Source organism: Carassius gibelio, chromosome B2 (genome assembly GCF_023724105.1).
Source record: "Carassius gibelio isolate Cgi1373 ecotype wild population from Czech Republic chromosome B2, carGib1.2-hapl.c, whole genome shotgun sequence".
In the NCBI taxonomy this organism is placed as follows: Eukaryota; Metazoa; Chordata; class Actinopteri; order Cypriniformes; family Cyprinidae; genus Carassius; species Carassius gibelio.
In genome coordinates this window covers 28,053,678-28,073,917 of record NC_068397.1, presented here as the reverse complement: position 1 = coordinate 28,073,917, position 20,240 = coordinate 28,053,678, and the positions used below count along the sequence as shown (strand labels likewise).

The 20,240-nt window shown below is 35.4% G+C and overlaps 1 protein-coding gene across 2 annotated transcripts; it reads right to left on the bottom strand.

The window, feature by feature from the left end:
- Positions 1–228: 228 nt before the first annotated feature.
- Positions 229–19,425, bottom strand: LOC127951528 (endophilin-A2). 2 transcript variants are annotated; one of them, XM_052549425.1, is made up of 10 exons: positions 19,231–19,425; positions 13,958–14,026; positions 13,227–13,299; positions 12,634–12,777; positions 12,226–12,359; positions 11,218–11,376; positions 9,392–9,495; positions 8,938–9,047; positions 6,008–6,052; positions 229–2,863 (listed from the first exon to the last, which is right to left on the bottom strand). In XM_052549425.1, the coding sequence occupies exons 1-10, from the start codon at positions 19,273–19,275 to the stop codon at positions 2,670–2,672; spliced, it is 1,077 nt and encodes a 358-aa protein (XP_052405385.1). In that variant the 5' UTR covers positions 19,276–19,425; the 3' UTR covers positions 229–2,669. The 2 variants fall into 2 exon arrangements, with proteins under 2 accessions (XP_052405385.1, XP_052405386.1); XM_052549426.1 differs by lacking the exon at positions 6,008–6,052.
- Between the last annotated feature and the right edge of the window lie 815 nt (positions 19,426–20,240).

Below are 20,240 nucleotides of genomic sequence, written 5' to 3'. Positions count from 1 at the left end.
ATACATTTCAATAATTATCTTAATATTGTTTTTTTAGTAGTTATATATACATAACTATGCAAAATTCCAGATCATTTGGAAATGGTAAAGGTGGCTGCAAATAGTTGGATTATGAACACGGTTCTATAAATAAATAATATTAAAATAATGTACATTTTTGACATTCACACTCACTGGAGAGAGAAACTGGCTCAAAGTGATCGCTGACCAACAGTAAACACAGACAGCTATAGTTTTCAACTTTATTTAAAATGAAAATATACAATATTCTCTTAACCCTGCACATTCTTATAATAAAAAATAAATCACAAATGGATTATGCAGGAAATACTGATTCAAAGAAGCATTCTTTCTGAAAAACTTGATTCTTATAATAATTGCCAATAAGAGGCACAGACAATGTTTTCCATTTCATATAATACATTCTAATAATAAAATATTATTACTGTTAAGTGTAGTGTAAGCAACATGAGAAGGCAGGCATGATGTTAAGAGTACAGTAATACAGTAGGAAGCAGCTTAGAAGAAACAGCGCAAGGTAAAATAGGGTTACAAGAGCAAGCCCTAAACCAACACCCCTCAGCCGAAACACAATGACACAAGCGTTTACAAAAGCTCGTCACACTGCTTCCTTTCAGGATTACACAACTGAATCACATGAAATCTGACCTGCTCAGTAATGCAAATGTAATCATGCAAGTAAACGAGAAAAAAGGCACATTAAAAGAGGTGATGGCAGGATCTCTAGCTGCTGAAATCTCATTCTTTCTGAATATGCTGTGGTACATCCTTATTGACCTTAGAGTGACAACTATGATGCACAACACTGGGCATTATGCTTTCTGACAGCCCTGATTTTCTACTTTTACTACAGTAACTCTGGACAAATTACAGCCTGATCCCAGTTTTCAAGATTTCATCAAGATGCATTGAAAAGCCTAGTAAAATTCACAAATACAAAGGTATAAGAACCATGTAAACATCTGTTTGGTACAGTTCAGGAAACACATTTCAAATGTCAGCACTTTAGGCAAGAATGTATTTTTTGTTTTGTTTTTTATTCTAAACATTTGAGATATTATGAATGAGTCCTAATGACATTCTATGTACAGTCGGACTACAGTAGACGTACCTTTCCCTGAGAATTAGAAGCTGAGCTAGAATCAGTGATAGAAGAACTACTGATTTCCTTCTTTGAGGAAGTGAAACCGATTAAAGCCATAATAATCCAGAAGACAAACAATCTGGGCTTTAAGCACTTAATTTCCCTTTTCAAGAGCTCAACATCCACGCTGAGCTCTAATGTAAGCTGTAATAATGTAATATCTGTAAGCTGAGGTTTTTAATTGTGTGAGTCCCACTATACTTCTCAGAAACACATACAGTCCAAAAGTGGATTTATAAGGGTTCTCTTTTCCAGAAAAAAACAACAAATAATGGTATCATGCTGAAAAAGAAAACTAAAAATGTTTACATACAAACTGGTACTTCTGGTTCTTCAAACAGCTGGATTTCCCTCATTTACATAATCATTTAAAAACAACTTGCAAGCAGGAAGTGATCATTTAAAGAAACAGTTTCATTTACTCACCCTCCTGTCATTCAAAACAATATGACTCTTCAATATGATGAAACTGGATGGGTTTGGAACAACATGAGGGTGAGAAAATAAAACGTATTTTTCATTTTTGAGTTAATGCTCCCGGTTGATGCTCATGCAAAGACAGTTTATTGATCTGTTGACCTCCCTTTTTGTTCACCTCCCTTCACCTCATTATTAATGCACAGCATTAGTGCATTTAAAGAGATAGTTCATCCAAATTTGACATCATTTACTCACCCTCCAGTTGCCCAAAACTTGTATGAGTTTCTTTCTTCTGCTGAACACAAAATAAAATATTGTGAATAATGGCTACATCTGACTGTAGCCATTTACTTCCATAGCATTTTTATTTTTAATTTATTTTTCCATAATATGGAATTCAATGGCTACTGTAAGCCATTTTGTAAACCAACATTCTTCATAATATCTTATTTTGTGTTCAAAAGCTAAAAGCAGTTCAGAAAATTAATAGAATGCAAGGGTGAGTAAATTATAATAGAATAGGCCTACATATTTGGGGGGGGGGGGGGGCATATATCTTAAAGGGAAAAGATACAAACCCACACAACTAAAGCTAACGGGAATGGGTTAGTTAAACAGTCATGAGATTCAAATGAACAACTGCACAAACACATTGAGCTTTGCGCCATTCAGAAAGAGCTGAGCAGTTATTGACAAAGGCTAGGAAGCATTTTAACATGTTATACACAAATGCGGCCGCTAGAGGTCAGTGATTACCAACAGAAGACACTTCTTAGTAACATCATTATAGGAAACTGATAGCTAAATAAAATCAATTTGCCTCTACAATGAACACTCCCAAACACTCTGACATACTTCTCAATTATATTTAATGTACTTTGGGGAATGCTAGTGTTTCCTAAGATGAACTAAAACACTGGACCTGAGACCTAAGTAACAAATAATAGCCCCCGACACTTACTGTTTATTATCCAACATCTCTCTCAGGAGGTCAAAGTGCTCAAAGTGAAATACAAGTCACAGAATTTCCCTTTCTCCCTATCTGTACCTGCCATTGCACTTCCTCTTCCTGTTTTGTGTGGGATCAGTGCCGCAGTGGCACCATCACCTCTACGTAGGTACAGGGGAACAATCCGGTATGGCCATGCACGGTTCCCTCGAACCAGTTCTCGTCTATCTGATTGGTCAGCTTGATAATGTCACCCTCGTAGAAGCCAAGCTCTCCGTCGTTCTCCGGTTCAAAGTCATACAGAGCCTTGCAGCAGGGCTGATCTGTCGCTATGGAGACAGAAGAAAGAATGAGAATAGGTGAACATGCAAAGAGAGAGAGAGAGAGAGAGAGAGAGACAGAGAGAGAGAGAGAGAGAATATCTATTAGAAGATAGATTATTTTAAGTACACATGAGGAACATCAAATGAAAAAGGGTTTTATTTAATGGCTACTCTGAAATTTATTTAAAAAAAATGAATGTATGCCATTTTTATTTTAATAAAGTATTAGTGGAACTTTGTTATATATCCATGTTACATAACAAAATTTTGTAAACATTGTAATTGTGTAATTGTTTTTTATTCTAGCTATAAACATAAGTAATCTCAACATCTAAATACAATAAAGAAATCCTAGGCTATTAAAAAGGTTAAATACTAATAAAAAGTAACTTAAGTCACCATATAAATGGAATAATAATACATGACAAAAAATTCTAAATTGAATTAATAATCTAATACATTTTAAAACACTGATTTTGTGTTGTTTTGATATTTCTAGCAGTAAACTAATTTTAGTGAACTGCCATAATTTATGTGAGAAAAAAGGTTAAATAATGATAGATTCTATTAATAAATGCATATAAATTAAATAATATTAATAATAATAATAACAACAACAACAACAATCTTGGCAGTGGAGTTAAACACTTGAGCAATGTAGTTAACCCTAAAATTGGTGTTAAAATGGAAAGTGGATTCATTTAAAACTAGCTTCTTTCCATACTTTGTATATATATTTTATGTTAGACAATAGTTTATCTAACATATCTGATACATCTCTTACCAAACAACCTGGGATTGGTGACTTTATTGAACAAGAAAAAAAGACAGACAGCCATTTTTACTCAATTTTTAGAAAGTGCTAATAAAATAAAAATGACCAAACACATACAGTATTGTTCAAAATAATAGCAGTACAATGTGACTAACCAGAATAATCAAGGTTTTTAGTATATTTTTTATTGCTACGTGGCAAACAAGTTACCAGTAGGTTCAGTAGATTGTCAGAAAACAAACAAGACCCAGCATTCATGATATGCACGCTCTTAAAGCTGTGCAATTGGGCAATTAGTTGAAAGGGGTGTGTTCAAAAAAATAGCAGTGTCTACGTTTGACTGTACAAACTCAAAACTATTTTGTACAAACATTTTTTTTTTCTGGGATTTAGCAATCCTGTGAATCACTAAACTAATATTTAGTTGTATGACCACAGTTTTTTAAAACTGCTTGACATCTGTGTGGCATGGAGTCAACCAACTTGTGGCACCTCTCAGCTGTTATTCCACTCCATGATTCTTTAACAACATTCCACAATTCATTCACATTTCTTGGTTTTGCTTCAGAAACAGCATTTTTGATATCACCCCACAAGTTCTCAATTGGATTAAGGTCTGGAGATTGGGCTGGCCACTCCATAACATTAATTTTGTTGGTTTGGAACCAAGACTTTGCCCGTTTACTAGTGTGTTTTGGGTCATTGTCTTGTTGAAACAACCATTTCAAGGGCATGTCCTCTTCAGCATAGGGCAACATGACCTCTTCAAGTATTTTAACATATGCAAACTGATCCATGATCCCTGGTATGCGATAAATAGGCCCAACACCATAGTAGGAGAAACATGCCCATATCATGATGCTTGCACCTCCATGCTTCACTGTCTTCACTGTGTACTGTGGCTTGAATTCAGAGTTTGGGGGTCGTCTCACAAACTGCCTGTGGCCCTTGGACCCAAAAAGAACAATTTTACTCTCATCAGTCCACAAAATGTTCCTCCATTTCTCTTTAGGCCAGTTGATGTGTTCTTTGGCAAATTGTAACCTCTTCTGCACATGCCTTTTTTTTAACAGAGGGACTTTGCGGGGGATTCTTGAAAATAGATTAGCTTCACACAGACGTCTTCTAACTGTCACAGTACTTACAGGTAACTCCAGACTGTCTTTGATCATCCTGGAGGTGATCATTGGCTGAGCCTTTGCCATTCTGGTTATTCTTCTATCCATTTTCATGGTTGTCTTCCGTTTTCTTCCACGTCTCTCTGGTTTTGCTCTCCATTTTAAGGCATTGGAGATCATTTTAGCTGAACAGCCTATCATTTTTTGCACCTCTTTATAGGTTTTCCCCTCTCTAATCAACTTTTTAATCAAAGTACGCTGTTCTTCTGAACAATGTCTTGAACGACCCATTTTCCTCAGCTTTCAAATGCATGTTCAACAAGTGTTGGCTTCATCCTTAAATAGGGGCCACCTGATTCACACCTGTTTCTTCACAAAATTGATGACCTCAGTGATTGAATGCCACACTGCTATTTTTTTGAACACACCCCTTTCAACTAATTCAACTAATTGCCCAACTGCACAGCCTTAAGAGCGTGCATATCATGAATGCTGGGTCTCATTTGTTTTCTGAGAATCTACTGAACCTACGTAGCAATAAAAAAATATACGAAAAACCTTGATTATTCTGGTTAGTCACATTGTACTGCTATTATTTTGAACAATACTGTATATGCACAACAGCTTTTATGCAAAAGACATCAACCAAAGTAGGATTTACCAAAGAAAATGGACAGTTCGTTTTGCCACCTCCAAACATGTAGGTCCCAAAACCATCTATATTTGCTTTTAAGCAATCCAAACCCACCGCATGCTAGACAACACTCACTGAACACTTCCAATCAAACCACATTAATGCTAGAATTAACGTATAGGAATCACTGCAAATCGTAACGTATATGCTGCCTATGTGCGCTCCAAATAAGTCACTTAGAGGGTTGCATTTAGGTTAGGATGCAGCAGACAGCAAAGCAGATCATTGGGTTTAAAAACAGCTTGTCTGTATGTGCGAGATGAGATGCTCTGAAACTGTTCATGCAGGGTTTAATAAATAACTCATGTTTGAGCTAAACGAGCTCCCAGTGGATAATTCAACACGTGGCAGACTGTGCATGTTTGATTAATCTTGTGAAGGGAAACCAAACGTGTCACAATCACAGTAACTGTGACAGCAATAACAGTCTGTGCTCATCGCGGGTTTGTTATGTGTGTGAGTGTATTCAGGCATTTTCAGTAAGATTTGAAGCTGGAAATAATCAGGCATAGAATAAAAGCCCTTCACCATGCCTTCAACATGTCTGTTTGTGTGTGACTCACAATTGCGTTTTTGCCGTGAAGATGTCCTGTTAAAGGAGGGGGGCGCTGACGTAAAAGAAGGGAAAACAATAGTCAGTCTTTGCGTGGCTCCACACAGTCTTTCACAGTGAAAACCAGCTGGAACAGCCTTCAGAAACACACATCCATCTACACAAACATGCATGACGAGCTCATCTTCACACATACTACGAAAGTGTACTGCTTCAGATGTATATGTGAGACTCTGATTGGTTTATTGCACGTTACGCCCCAAAATCACCCATTACTCATGAGAATAGGGACAACCCGTTTAGACCATGCGCCCTGGCGCGCCAACCGTTTTTCCATCATTAAAATTAGGGCCGGGACTTTAACGCGTTAATTTAGATTAATTAATTACACAAAAAATAACGCGTTAATTAAGATTAATTAGTTACAGAAAAAATTTTCCCGCATTTTTAATAACTTATTTTTGCACCGCGGAACGTTTCTCACTGGATGAGTTTCGGCGGACCGATTATACTGAAGCACCAACTAGCGTTCGCATATCACTGCAGCACATCGAGCCTCAAGTATCACCTCAACGCAAAACATATAGCAGCTAGCGTGGACTTTACACTTTATGTTGAACTATGTATTATTTTGTTGGTGCAACAGTTTATGTTGAACTCTTTATTGTTTTGACCAAGGTTATTGAGAGTTGGACTTAGTATGTTATGGCCTCTGAAGCAACAGAGAGATGTTTTCTAATAGTCAGTGTTTCCAATGTTCTGACTGTTATTGACAGTATTGTGTTTTACTTAAAAAACACTTTACAGAAGGTTCCAGCAACTATAAGCTACCTGAATTTCTGAAATATACTATTTCTAAATTGTTTCTAAATATGCTATTGCTACACTTAATGGCAAAAATTGCACTGGTCTGCTAGACCTGGCTGAACAAAAATAAACAATATTTTGTTGCTTAAGCTTATGTATTCAGTCATTATTCAATGGTATTCTATAAATCCATGTGAAAAAAAAATTACGTCGCACTGTTCTCAGATCAAATATTTATATGCGATTAAAATGCGATTAATTTCGATTAATTAATTACAAAGCCTCTAATTAATTAGATTATTTTTTTTAATCGAGTCCCGGCCCTAATTAAAATATCAAAAGGATTTGGACACGCCCTGAGTGCACCTGCGCCGTGCGCTTTACACTTTGCGTTTTGATCGTTAAAATATGGCCCATAATGTCTGAAACTTAAATTAAAATGAATTCAATTACATAATTTCAGTGATGAATGATTTTAAACATCACTTTCTTGACTCTATAATTAATCCAACTCTCCAGTGTGAAGATTTTTACACAAATAAAACTATTTTGCATTTAAAAAAAAGTTTTTTAAAATGCTGACCAGATGCCACCGGAGCCAAAGCATGTTCAAATGTTTCATGATGTGCATTGAGTACTGAGTAAAGTCTGGGCTTGACAACTGGAAACTGCTGAATGTAAGAATAAGCATTGTAGTCAGTAAATATTGGCTTTGCTATGTCTAAAGCTCACTTCAGTTTGTTCTAGATCATTAGACATGACTTTATTGTGCCTTGGAAGGCTGCTTGAAACCTCAGACAGTCGGTTTCCATTATACACAAAATCAAGACTCTGTTTAGGAAGTCACAGACTGTCTGGGCAGCCAGACTGGCACAGGGTTTGGAAAGCCAAGGTTTTAAAATACTATTATACAGTATTCACCCTGTACAACATGCAGAGTTCCGTTCGGAATGTGTTTGTTAATCAATTGTATTGTCTTTTCTTGTCTGGTCTCCATGGAAACTAGAGACTGTATGAGAATAAACTCCAAGTCTGTGGGAATCAGTGAATATGACCCATTGACTGATTTCCATTAACCTTGATCTTGATTAAAAACAATTTCAGTGATGTGTGAGTCAAAGCATCATTCATATCTTATGGTAGGTCTGTCTTTTACACACGTAATGGCTTTCGTTGTTTCATATCTACCATTACTATTCAGATTGTCATGCCCTGATGAAATCACATTGAAATCAAATCTAGGCGACCTCAAAAATGTTGTTTAATTTACAGTTAAAACACATCATCTCTGCTATTGATTCATTTTTATTATTAAAGGAACAGTGAATCCAAAAATAAAGACGTATATGAGTTTGTTTCTTTATTGGAACAAATATGGAGAAATTTAGCATTACCCTACTTGCTTACCAGTGGATCCTCTGAAGTGAATGGGTGCCATCAGAATGAGAGTCCAAACAGCTGACAAAAACATCACAATAATCCACAAGTAATCAACACCACTCCAGTCCATCAATTAACATCTTGTCAAGTGAAAAGTTGCCGGTTTATAAGAAACAAATCCATCATTAAGGTATTTTAACATACGTTTGCTTGCTTCTAGACAATATATGAGTCCATAATTTGTAAAAGTGCTTTCCCTATGGGGAAATAGTCCCCCTGTTGTCCTCTCATATCAAAATTTACCGATATATTTGTTTAGAATTGTTTTTGACTTGTTTTTTTTTTAATAATAAACAATGCTTAAAATACCTCATATTTCTCTCATGGTTCAGACCAGACAACTTTTTTTCACTAAGGAAGCATTATTATGGGTTATAGCTGGAAGCAACAATTTTAAGGTCAGAATGTCTCAAAGATGGATTTGTTTCTCACAAATATGCAGCATTTCACTTCACAAGATGGACTGGAGGTGTGTGTATCATTGTGATGTTTTTATCAGCTGTTTGGACTCTCATTCTTACGGCACCCATTCACTGCTGATGATCCATTAGTGAGCAAGTGATGGAATACTACATTTCCCAATGTGTTCTGATGAGGAAACAAACTCTACATTTTGGATGGCCTGACAGTGAGTAAACTTTCAGCACAACTACAGTAACTGAGGTCTTATGTACATGAACAGGGAGAGCTCACCTGCAGATGGATTCCAGCCTCCGTTTGAGTCTTCCTGATCTAAACAATCAAAGCTGGGTCTGGACGCAGGCATCCGTTTCTGGCGCGGCTGAGATTGGGCCTCGTTTACTCTGCAGAGCACATACGCAAACATGAACACAAATGCATGCAAACACAAACAAGTTAACCATCTATCAGGAGAAAGAAGCTTAAAAAAAAAGTCATCAAAAAAATAAAAACATAAATGTATTATATACAGAGCACTTGAAGAATGTGCAATTTTGTTGATTTTGTTGATACAATGCTTTTGCATTCTATTTGTAGCTTGAAAGCTTAGGTCACCATTCATTGTAACCTCATAGAAAAAATGCCCATGAACATGAATCAAAATTTCACCTTGAGAATGTCAGGTTTGGAATGACATGAAAAATATTTATTTTTGTGATGAAGATTGCAATGTATTTTCATCTCTAACCTTTCTCTCATTCTCTGTGCCAGCTCCTCCAGGATTTCCATAGACTGTCTGTGAAACTGCAGCTGAGATTCGACCAAAGCTGCGAGCTGAGTCACCTGCTCCACCTACAAACACACACACACAACACACAGCCAAACACACACATACAGAACGTGAAAAGATCTTATTGCCTTACAACAAAGAGCTATAATCTGTAATCTTATTTTACACTTCATCATGCATGACTTTGGATCTCTGTTTCTGCTACATCACAAGGGCTTCAGCATTCAGTAAGTAAACTTGTAATCTGTTTGTTCTTGTTTTTTTAGCATAAACTTTATTATATACCTTAAAACTCTGAAATGACAAACTGGACGCTCTGTGGCTTTCTGCTAGGTGTATTATAGTAAACTAAAAATAAAATTTAACTAGTTATTAGAAATAAAATAAACATGAACTGAAATCCAAAATAAATGAACTAACTGAGACTTTTCATGGCACTTGTATACTATTGTTGTTCTCTTGTTGATCGGATTGCTTCTATTGTTCTCATTTGTAAATTGCTTTGGATAAAAAGCATCTGCTAAATGATTAAATGTAAATGTAATAAATAAAATTAACATTTAAAAAAAAAATTCAGCAGGTTGCGGAGTCAACATTTTAATTCAATAGCTTAAATATTAATGAATAGAAACTATAGACATTTTGTATTAAAAAAAATATTTTGAAAATAACGAAAATGCACAACAAAATTACCAGAACTTTAAAATTATAGTGGAAAAATAAAATCTGATTCAAAACAATAATAAAAGCTACATAATATCTCAATGATATTTAAACAGCACTGCCTTTCCACAGCATAAACATCAAAGTAACCCAATGTTAAAAATAATATTGAATCTATAAATTAGAACTAGTACTTAACCCTTTGTGGAGTCATACTGAAGAATTTAAAAGTAAAGTTACATGCAAAAATTAAATATCAAAACGTGCTCCTGAAAACAACTGGAAGGTGACAATGTTTTAGTGACAATGAACATTCCTATGTTGACACAAAAAGAGTCATACTTCAGTTTAATGTCATATGCAAATGTACTGCAATGTAGTAAATATTTATGAAAATCCATGGAACAGGCCATACCATGTTACTTTGATATACTGTATAATTAACTGAATGACTACTACTGTCTTGTCTTGTCTTGTACCATGGTATTTGCAAGGTACATGGATAGCAAATTGAGGAACCTTTTGTTAGAATACATTGACAAACTTGTTTAATTACAGGCCTGCGTTTAATACCAATGTAGCAAATAATCAGAAACATCCCGAAGTTGTCACAGTCTCTGGCCTGTGGTTCAGTGTCGATAAAACAGACTGATAAATGTGCTGGCTCAGCGGACTGTCTGGAAAATATCCAGCACTCACTAATGTGGATTACTGTAGCAATTATATGACTCTCCCTGGTCCTGAACACGGGGCCGTTTAGTTTGAATTTCAGTGCCGTTCTGGCAAGCATCACTTTAAATATTATTGCTCATTACTTTAAGCAACCTGAAACAATCTAAGCAACCAAAATAATTAGACAGTATAACTGTATTTTGTTATTGTAATTTTATTTTTGATCGTTTTGATATTTTGTAGTTGTAGTTAAATGGCAATACCTCAACATATTCATTGCTGTTTTGGCAGGTGCTTTTTACAAAAGCAATTTGTGACATAAACAGCCAAAAATAAACCAAACCCTAAGTGTCAAGAACAAGACCAAAGCTCAAGATCCATACATCTGAACCTTTCAGCATCTTAAAAAGGAAGTGCTCACAGACTCTAATCAGCTGAAGTGAACTTACGTCAGTGTCCAGAAGGTTCTGCATGCTGGTTTCAGCTACATCTTTGGACTCTTCGAACTTCACTTCTGCTAGCCTGAGCTCCTCATCCGGAATCTTCCCCTGACGCTTCTTCTTGTAGTCGTAATCCAGTCGACGGCCCTCCAGTTTCTTCAGATGATGCTGAGGAACAGCATAATTGTCATTACTAACAGCCCATAATTACAATATGAAACAAATGCTAATACCTTTAGCCCATGACTCATAAATATATAAAGAGGACATCGGATGCAACCATCACTTTTACAGGTGCATCTCTAAAATCTGAATATCATGGAAAAGTTTCAAAAAAGCAAACTTTCTTATATTCTACATTCACTGCACACAAACTCTGTAATATAGTTCCTTTCAGTCAACTCTATGAATATATTTTGATACAGCACTCTGTGAATGGCAGCCCTTTAAGCAATGACCTTGGAGGGTGTTGATGATTGTCTTCTGGACAACTGTCAAGTTTGTAGTCTTCCCATAATTGTGGTTGCATGTTCTTAACTAGCCCAGGAGGTACCCAGTATTTATACTCAAAATTAATCAAACTAATCAAGCTCAAAATGGAATATTCTAATTTATTGAGATACCAAATTAAGAATTGAATAAAACAAAAAAACTCTTGAAATATCTCAATTTGTCTGCAATGAATCTTGAATATAAGAAAGTTCCATTTACTCCTTTTCATTTAATCCCCAAAAAACGTAAACATTCTCAATTATCAAGCAGTTAGATTTTTCGGACAGTATGATGTCATACTGCTCAGGCCCCGCCCACGAGCGCTGACGGATTTTCCCGTATTAGCATTTTTCTGCCCCAAAGTTGTATGCTGGATGCTGAGGATGCAGATGAATTTGAACCAAAATATGTTGTTGATATTTCATCAAGACGCTAAAAATTCAAACCAATTTGTGGAAAATGGGCATCTGATGTTCCCTTTATATGAATAAAACTTTTAGAGTGCAACTGATTGCAGTTTTCCACCTGTATGTCTTTCAGGTCCTTGTCGACTATAGCTTGGAAAGGGTCAATGAAGTTCTGTTTGACGTCAATGTCTAGAGAGTCTTTCACTTCTGCCAGTCTCTTCATGGCATCTCCCATCTCCACTAAAGCACCACCTACAGATTTGGTGGAGAACATGCATGAATTAAAAAAAATAATAATAATTTAAAAAATCTTAGAATAGCTGTATAAACGAAGAAATATAATACACTTATATCAAAAAGATTAATCACAGATGTTTGACAGGTCTCTAATAATGAGATGATGAATTTTGTTTCCTGAATACTTTGTGCTGGTACATGTTACTGCAAGAATGATTTTTATGCTTTGGGCAAAAAATGAATAAAATTGTTTCGAATTACTTATTCTAAGAAATAACGCCCCTCTCACCAAAGTTGGTGTCCTCTCCCATTTCTCGGCCGTATTTGAGCATACACTCTCCAAGAAGTCCTTCTGCCTGCGGGTAACCTGGGCTATTCATCTGCCCGCGCATTTTAGACATGGTGTTCAACATGGTCAGCCTCGATCGTGACACTGTAGTACAAAACAGACAGACAGATGTATGAAAAGAAATATACACTACAAAAAATAATTCCTTATTCTTTTTTCGTTTTCCAGAATAAATCTCTAAACATAATTAAATCAAGATACATTAACAGAAATAGTTCATGAAAAAACTAATCCTGCTTTCCAAGATAAATTTAAGGAATTTAGCATTACATCACTTGCCCAGCAATGGATCCTCTGCAATTAATGTGTGCCATCAGAAAACAATGGTTTACAATTAAAAGCATCTTAATAATCAATTTTCCTCCTTACAAACACAGTTTTTTCAATTAGTAAGTGTGATTACTTGTGGATTATTGTGATGTTTTTATCAGCTTGTTTGGACTCTTATTCTGACGGCACCCATTCACTGCAGATGATCCATTGGTGAACAAGAGACGTAATGCAATTCTTTTTAATTTAGTCGATGTTTTCACCTGGGTTAGGCTGCAGGTATTCGGTAGTTTTGCAGAGCACATCTGATATGGCTTTGCTGGTGACGTCAGCCTTCTGTGAAGCACATGTCAGAGAACAGGTGTGTGTCTATACATCACACTGTCAACAGAGGCAGCTCATTAATCGTTCATTTAAAGCTCTTACAGACAGACCTGGAACAATCTGCACTGGGCACACCTACTAAAACAACAGCCATTCAGGAAGCTGACTGATACGAAGTTAAAGTAATATTCTGGGTTCCTTAAACTCAACAGACTGTGGCATGCTGTGGTTTACCACAGAAAATAATGCAAATATATATTTTTTTTTAAACCAGAAATGTGAAGCTTGTATTAATGTTAAAGCTCGTACTGGAATTATGTAGTAAAATGTTACTTATAAATTGTAAAGTTGTACGAGTAGTCATTTTGACCTGGGGCTACTTCTCTAGGTGGAGGAACTTCTGGTTATGAATAGCTAATATACTTTGGGTGGAAGTGGTATTAGCCACTTTTTTTTCATTCATATCCTATACAATTATTTGCTAGTTCATTTTTTTCACAATGATTTTGTTTTGGTCAGTCAGTCAGATCTTTGTGGTTGTGTAGAGGATGTTTTCTGGTCAATTTTCTTGTTAAATTTATTTCAGTAAGTAGAAAAAAGAGGAAGTTGAGATTGTATTTAGGAGAACTTGAACATTGAAATTGCAAAATGAATGTTAAAAATGTGTTACCCTCTCAAGGTCTTTAAAGTCCTCATCCAGTTTGGTTCCTTCTGCGCCTCCCACCTTCTCACTCATCATCTGAAACACACACGTCGCTACTTCTATCAGTACAAGGACTCATTTCAATAGGCATAATGTTGGTTTTGTTGTCTAACTAATGCTATTTTCTATTCCCCAACCCTTACAGAAATTTCTTTGCAACATTCTTTTAGAATTGAAAGCCAAGAAAAGTGATCATCCTTCAAGAAACACACATGAGCAACAAGACTTATTAAAAAACACATTTCTGACACATTAGTGAGTTTGCATGATAAAGTACTAAAATACAAGAAACATTCACTGGTTTGCAAATGTAAAGTCAAGGAGACAGGCATCAGTTTTCATCATCTCTTATGTTGAAGCCTCAGGCTCTTCATCCAATTATCTGCTGCACTTTCAGTTCACGTTAAAGAGCGAGATGGAAAAAGCAATAGTGTTCGGCATGTAAAGAGCTTAAAATACGTTTTAATTTGAGAGTGAGAGACTTTTGAGAGTGTGTTCACACAAGCATCTTCCATATGCAGTAAAATTTTACTTCTGTCAGGACCACTATTTTTAAACAGTGACAAACTAACAATCGTCAATAATTGACAATTAGCAAACAGTTTGGATTGGCTCCCTGTGCATCCATGCAGCCTAGCATGGATGAGAGCAGGGACAGCAGCAATAAATCCCAGGAGTAAACAGAATAAAACCAACATATGAATATATATATATATATACACACACACACACACACACACATATATATATATATTTCAGTTAATGTAAAGTTTATTTGTATTATATATTTATTATTTATAAATTATTATTATTTTTTTATTATTATTGAATAACCCTGATACTTTGTGGTTTGGTGCTCATGTGGGTGTTGCATATTTGTGTCTGTTCTTTCCCCTTCTCAACCTTTTATTTCATCCACTCTCCACTATATTTGATAATAAATAAACGAATCAAAACTTATAAAAGAATCTTCATGAAAATTAAGATCTCAGAAACTGTTTTACATAGAAAATATGAATGGCACTTTCTTATGTAAAGATCACCACCATGTCACTAGGGTGTTGTAGGTGGATTGCAATGTGATTTAAACCAATTTCTTAGCCACATTAAATGAATTCTATTGACCACCAGGAGAAAATTGAAAGTCCAATCGCTTAGAGACCTAAAAGCACACTTCTCGTTAGCCCTAGCAATCACTACTCACAACACTACAGTAAGTACAGCAAAGGAAAGGAAAGAAATTCAGTCAGGAATAGAGTCTAAGGGCCCTTTGAGAGTTCCCCATTGGAGCTTTTCCTGTTGTTCGTCAATGATACTTCCTGTATGGGCGGCACAAATGATTACACACTCAGTTTCACACAAAAGCACTCCTTTATGAGCTGAACTCTCTTCAAACACAAACAGCATGTATGGGGTATTTTCTTCCAATAAACAGGAAGCCTTTTGTGTATCAAGATGATCCCAAAGGAAAATATTCAAACAGACCACACAGCAGTCTGGGTGGCACGATCCATCAGTAATCATCATTGTTTTAAATGATCTTTACGGTTTAGTGTTTTTGTTAACTGTTAAAGTATCAAAATGCTTTAGTGTTTTCCATGTAATTTTAATTTTTTATTTTTTGACAGAACTGGTCATGCATAAGCTGCAAAAACAACAAAGCAGTGTTTGTGAGAGTTCATTTTGCAAGACAGCATTGGAAGCAAGATTTCAAGACTAAAAGCTGAGAGACAGTAAGTGTGAAAGTTTCACAGTAAAACTCAAACTTCCGACTGCCACTCTCCAGATTTTCACAGCTCTCTGACTTTCACACACACCCAGTCTTCGGAGAGGAACACGTGTCCATGTGTGTTTGACTGACTGTACTTCATACAGAGGCACTATTGTACGACCCAGAGTCACTAACGGCCTAATATGATTCAGATGGAGGTGTGGACACAGATACTGATCATACAGATCACGTTTCTATAATACGCTAAATTAAATACAGTTACAGAATATATATTATAGCAGTTCATCTAATTTTATGGCTCTCATCTTAAAATTGCATTCAAAGTAATCAGAACTGAGAGTTGTTGTTTTTTTTGTCATACACATTATCAATATATACATAATCATTGTCGATTTTTGATCAATCCTGATTAATTACAATAATTATATTTTATTATAGCTGGTATTAACTGATATTATAACAATATACATAGAATTACAAACATACTAGATTTGTCTGTGTTCTGTAGAATTTGTTTAATATTTTGATATCTGATTTTACTGATTTTCAGAGCTTTGTTGTGGAACAAAGGCATCACTTTTACACAATAGGTAATATAAGAGCCTGCATGGGAGTTCAGTTCAAAGATATTGTGATAGAAGTTAACAATGCAAGAGATATTGGATACAGTATACACTTCTCAAAAAGAAAGAAAGAAAAAATAAAAAAAACCTGCTTGTCAGCCCATAAGTGTAAGTGCCACCTAAAGCCAAAAAACAGGAAATAGGCTGAAAGAAAACTGTCTATTTGTTGGGCATGTATGCTGTGAACAGGAATCCAGTCTAACGACTAAAACACAGTGAATTCTTTGCACACCTGTAAATATTTGACTGTTAACAAACTGTATATATAAAGTTGGCCTTTTTCAAGGCTAGATGAAATCAAAGCAGGGATCTCTATTGCACAGATAATGTGATAACTAGATTGCTTCTAAAAACAGTTAGAAAGCGGGACAATTAGCAATGCTGGGATCTGCAACAGGAGCGGCAAACACAAAGCACTGCACAGTTAGTAAATGTCTGTTGATGATGTCGTTGGCGGCTGCCTTACATTGTGCCATTATATAGTTAAAGTAATTTTTCACCCAAAAAATAGAAATGTTCTCATCCTCAGTACATTTAAATAGTAGATGAGTTTGTTTCTTCATCAGAACAGGTTTAGATCCTCTGCAGTGAATGGGTGCCATCAGAATAAGAGCCAAGACATCACAATAATCCACAAGTGACCCATACCACTTCAGTCCATCAGTTAACATCTAGTGAGGTGAAAAGCTTTAAGTAACAAATCCATCATTAAGAGGTTTTATGCTTCAGGCCAAAACCCGAGACTAAAATCCATAATAATCCTTCCTCCAGTGTTGTCCTCTCACAACAAAATTCACTCACATATTTGTTTAGAACTGTTTCGGATGGTTTTCAGTTGTAAATTGTGCTTGATTGTGATATTTCTTGTAAATATGCAGCTTTACACTTCACAAGATTGACTGGAGTCATGTGAAAAATGGTGATGTTTTGATCAGCCGTTTGGACTCATTCTGACGGCACCCATTCACTGCTGAGGGTTCATTAGTGAGCAAGTGATGGAAAGCTAAATTTATCCAAATCTGTTCTAAAAAAACTAATCTACATAGGCCTGAGGGTGAGAACATTTTCAGCTAGTTTACATTTATAACTAAATACTTTATAACTGTGAGAATATTTTAGTAGAATCCATATGCATGATTTGTCTCTCAAGAATTCAGCTTACCACAAATAACTCCTGTTTTATATGCTTTAAGTAAATAGACAAAATAATCCTATTCAACCTCAAAATGTGACATGAGAACAAGATGAAACATGCTGTCTGTAAAAACAGGCACAAGCCAAAAATTAAAAATGACTTGGTCTTTAGTAACTATGAATACCAGGAAGTTCTGCATTTTGACCCTGCGGGCTTTAGGTGTTGTTTTTTTTTTTTTTTTTGTAATGAAGCTCATGGACTGTAAGACCTCCTCTCTGACATCAAGATGCTGGGCCTGATTCTTCTGCAACATGTCAGTGCATGCCAGACTTGTTTTGCTTAAGCAGGTAAAGGAATGTTTGACTTGCTGATGCCAAAAACATAAATTCAATTCTTGAAATTAACTATAGTAAAGTTAAGTATTATTAAGTATGAATAATAAGTGAATCATTGTACTACAGTATTTTGTAAAAAAAAAAAAAAAAAAAAAAAAAAAAAAATGTGCATGATGGAAATGAGAATGAGATTGTTGCATTACAGTAAAAATAATTTGAGAGGGAAATATGCACAATCATCATGAGAACAATATCACAATGCTCTAAAAATAGGCTTGATTTTGTTTATGCAAAATAATAATTCTTATATTTTACCTCTTGACTGTGACCTGGGCATGTTTTGGTACAGTATAGAAAATGAATGTTTTCTCAGCACATTACAAATAATCACCATGCATCACCAGCTGAATAAAGTGAGTAATCTGCTAATAAAATGCATGTGCTTCCTGCTCAAAACCCACAGTGTATAAATGTAAAGTTCATCCGAGCTGTTAACCGCATGTTGGTCAGTGTGGTACAAGCTATGTTTAAGTCATGATTCTGCAGTGAACAAACTTTTAACTCTCTGATAGTGTCATATGTGTAGATGGCTATACAAATCTTTACAGGAAATCTATTTATAGATCTAACATTATAGACTTAACTTCATTTGGAAATACATAAGCTTAGTTTACTCATAAAGTTATTGTAGAGATGCTCTAATAAACTACTGGGTGACACATCCGTGGGGTTTTGCTGCAAAACAAAGCTTTCACTCTTAAATACTAGATATACATTTTAGATATAAAAAATATTAAACGTTACCCTGGACCACAAAACCAGTATATTTGCAGCGATAGCCAAAATGATAGATTTTCCTTTTATGCCATAATCATTAAAAAAATTAAGTAAAGATCATGTTCCATGAATATATGTTGTAAATTACCTACTGTAAATATATAAAAACTATTTTCTCAATATTTTGATTTTCTTTGCACTCTCAGATTACTGATATTGAAATAGTTGTACAGTATATCTGACAAATATGGTCATATCCTATTAGTGGAAACCTTATTTATTCAGCTTTCAGATGATGTATAAAACTAAATTTCGAAAAATGTACACTTAAGACTGGTTTTGTGGTCAAGGGTCATAATTATAAACAAAATGTACAGAGATTGTGTCTCAAAATCTTACGAGATGCCTGCTTCAACGCGTTAAAAAAACGCATGTGTGGTGGCCTAATATGCTGTCTAGGTAGTGCACTAACTACACAGCATGTTAACTTTTACTTTACCTGAGCAGAAGAAATACATTAAAACATTTGGAACTGACAAAAGAAATGTTTCTTTGTAACTTACAGTATATTATTTGTTTATTGCTGTATCTAGTCTGTAGGTTTACGTTCGTGTAGCAGCTGACGTGGAAACACTCACCTGACTCGCTTTATAAAACTGTTTCTTTAGTCCGGCAACAGACATCTTTGCGTCGGATCCTTTGCTTTATCAACTAAAGATTTAATTTAATTCACCCAGTATTTAAAAACGAAACTCTAGACTTCTAGAGAACTGTGAAAACTCCGGCAATCTCTTCTTCCTGATATGTCAGTTTGATCCTGCATCTACACTTCGACGCGACGCAACTAGAACGCTCTCATACACGCGTCGCGCATAATAAGAGTGTTCTGATTGGTCGACTGGTTGCCAACGTCAGAATTTCATCGTTCACAGTAGCATGTTTCAGAAGCTCCCTGTTCTAAACATATTACGTTCTTTTAAGTTAAGTTTGCAATGTAATTATATTACGTAATTCATATTGTTGTAGGTATTTTATTATGTATCTCTGACAATAGAAGAGATAATAATGAGGCGTAACTATCTGATCTGCCTGGCAGATTGAGTGCGTCGCGATGCTTGCAGAGATACAAACTCTCCAGCTTCCGGGTTAAGATTTGTGTGTGCCTGTGTGTTTAAGAGTTTGTTACTACGTTTTCAGTTAAAACAGCAGTCAGACATTATTAATTCACTGAAATGCATACATTTCTTTACACATATATTAAAAAGACCCCATAACAAAAGCACCTATCCCCACCTATATTATATTTTTGTATGAGATTGAGCTGAACTGAAATTAGGCTGAAATAAAATTCAGTGAATTAGACAAATCACAAGCGACAACATTTATTTTTCAAGAATAAAATCCATCTTTACTTTTTATTTCTTTTATTTCATTTTCTTTCATTTAGTCATATTCTGTGTATTATAATGCAGGCTAAAATAACCTGTAATAGTACATTAGCAGAAAGAGGAAAGGTCTTTGACACTTTGTGATTGACATTCACAAAAATATATATATATATATTTAAATATAGCTACAGGACACAGTGATCAAGAATACGGGTCTCCTATTCGGTGCAAAGTGTGTATGTGTGCATAATGTGTGTGTG

Coding starts and splice junctions, on each gene's coding strand:
- LOC127951528 (XM_052549425.1), bottom strand. CDS start 19,275: ATGTCTGTTGCCGGACTAAAGAAACAGTTTTATAAAGCGAGTCAG. Junction 12,360..12,633: donor GGGAGAGGACACCAACTTTG/GTGAGAGGGGCG, acceptor CCAAATCTGTAG/GTGGTGCTTTAGTGGAGATG. Junction 6,053..8,937: donor AGGCTGGAATCCATCTGCAG/GTGAGCTCTCCC, acceptor CTTTTACGTCAG/CGCCCCCCTCCTTTAACAGG.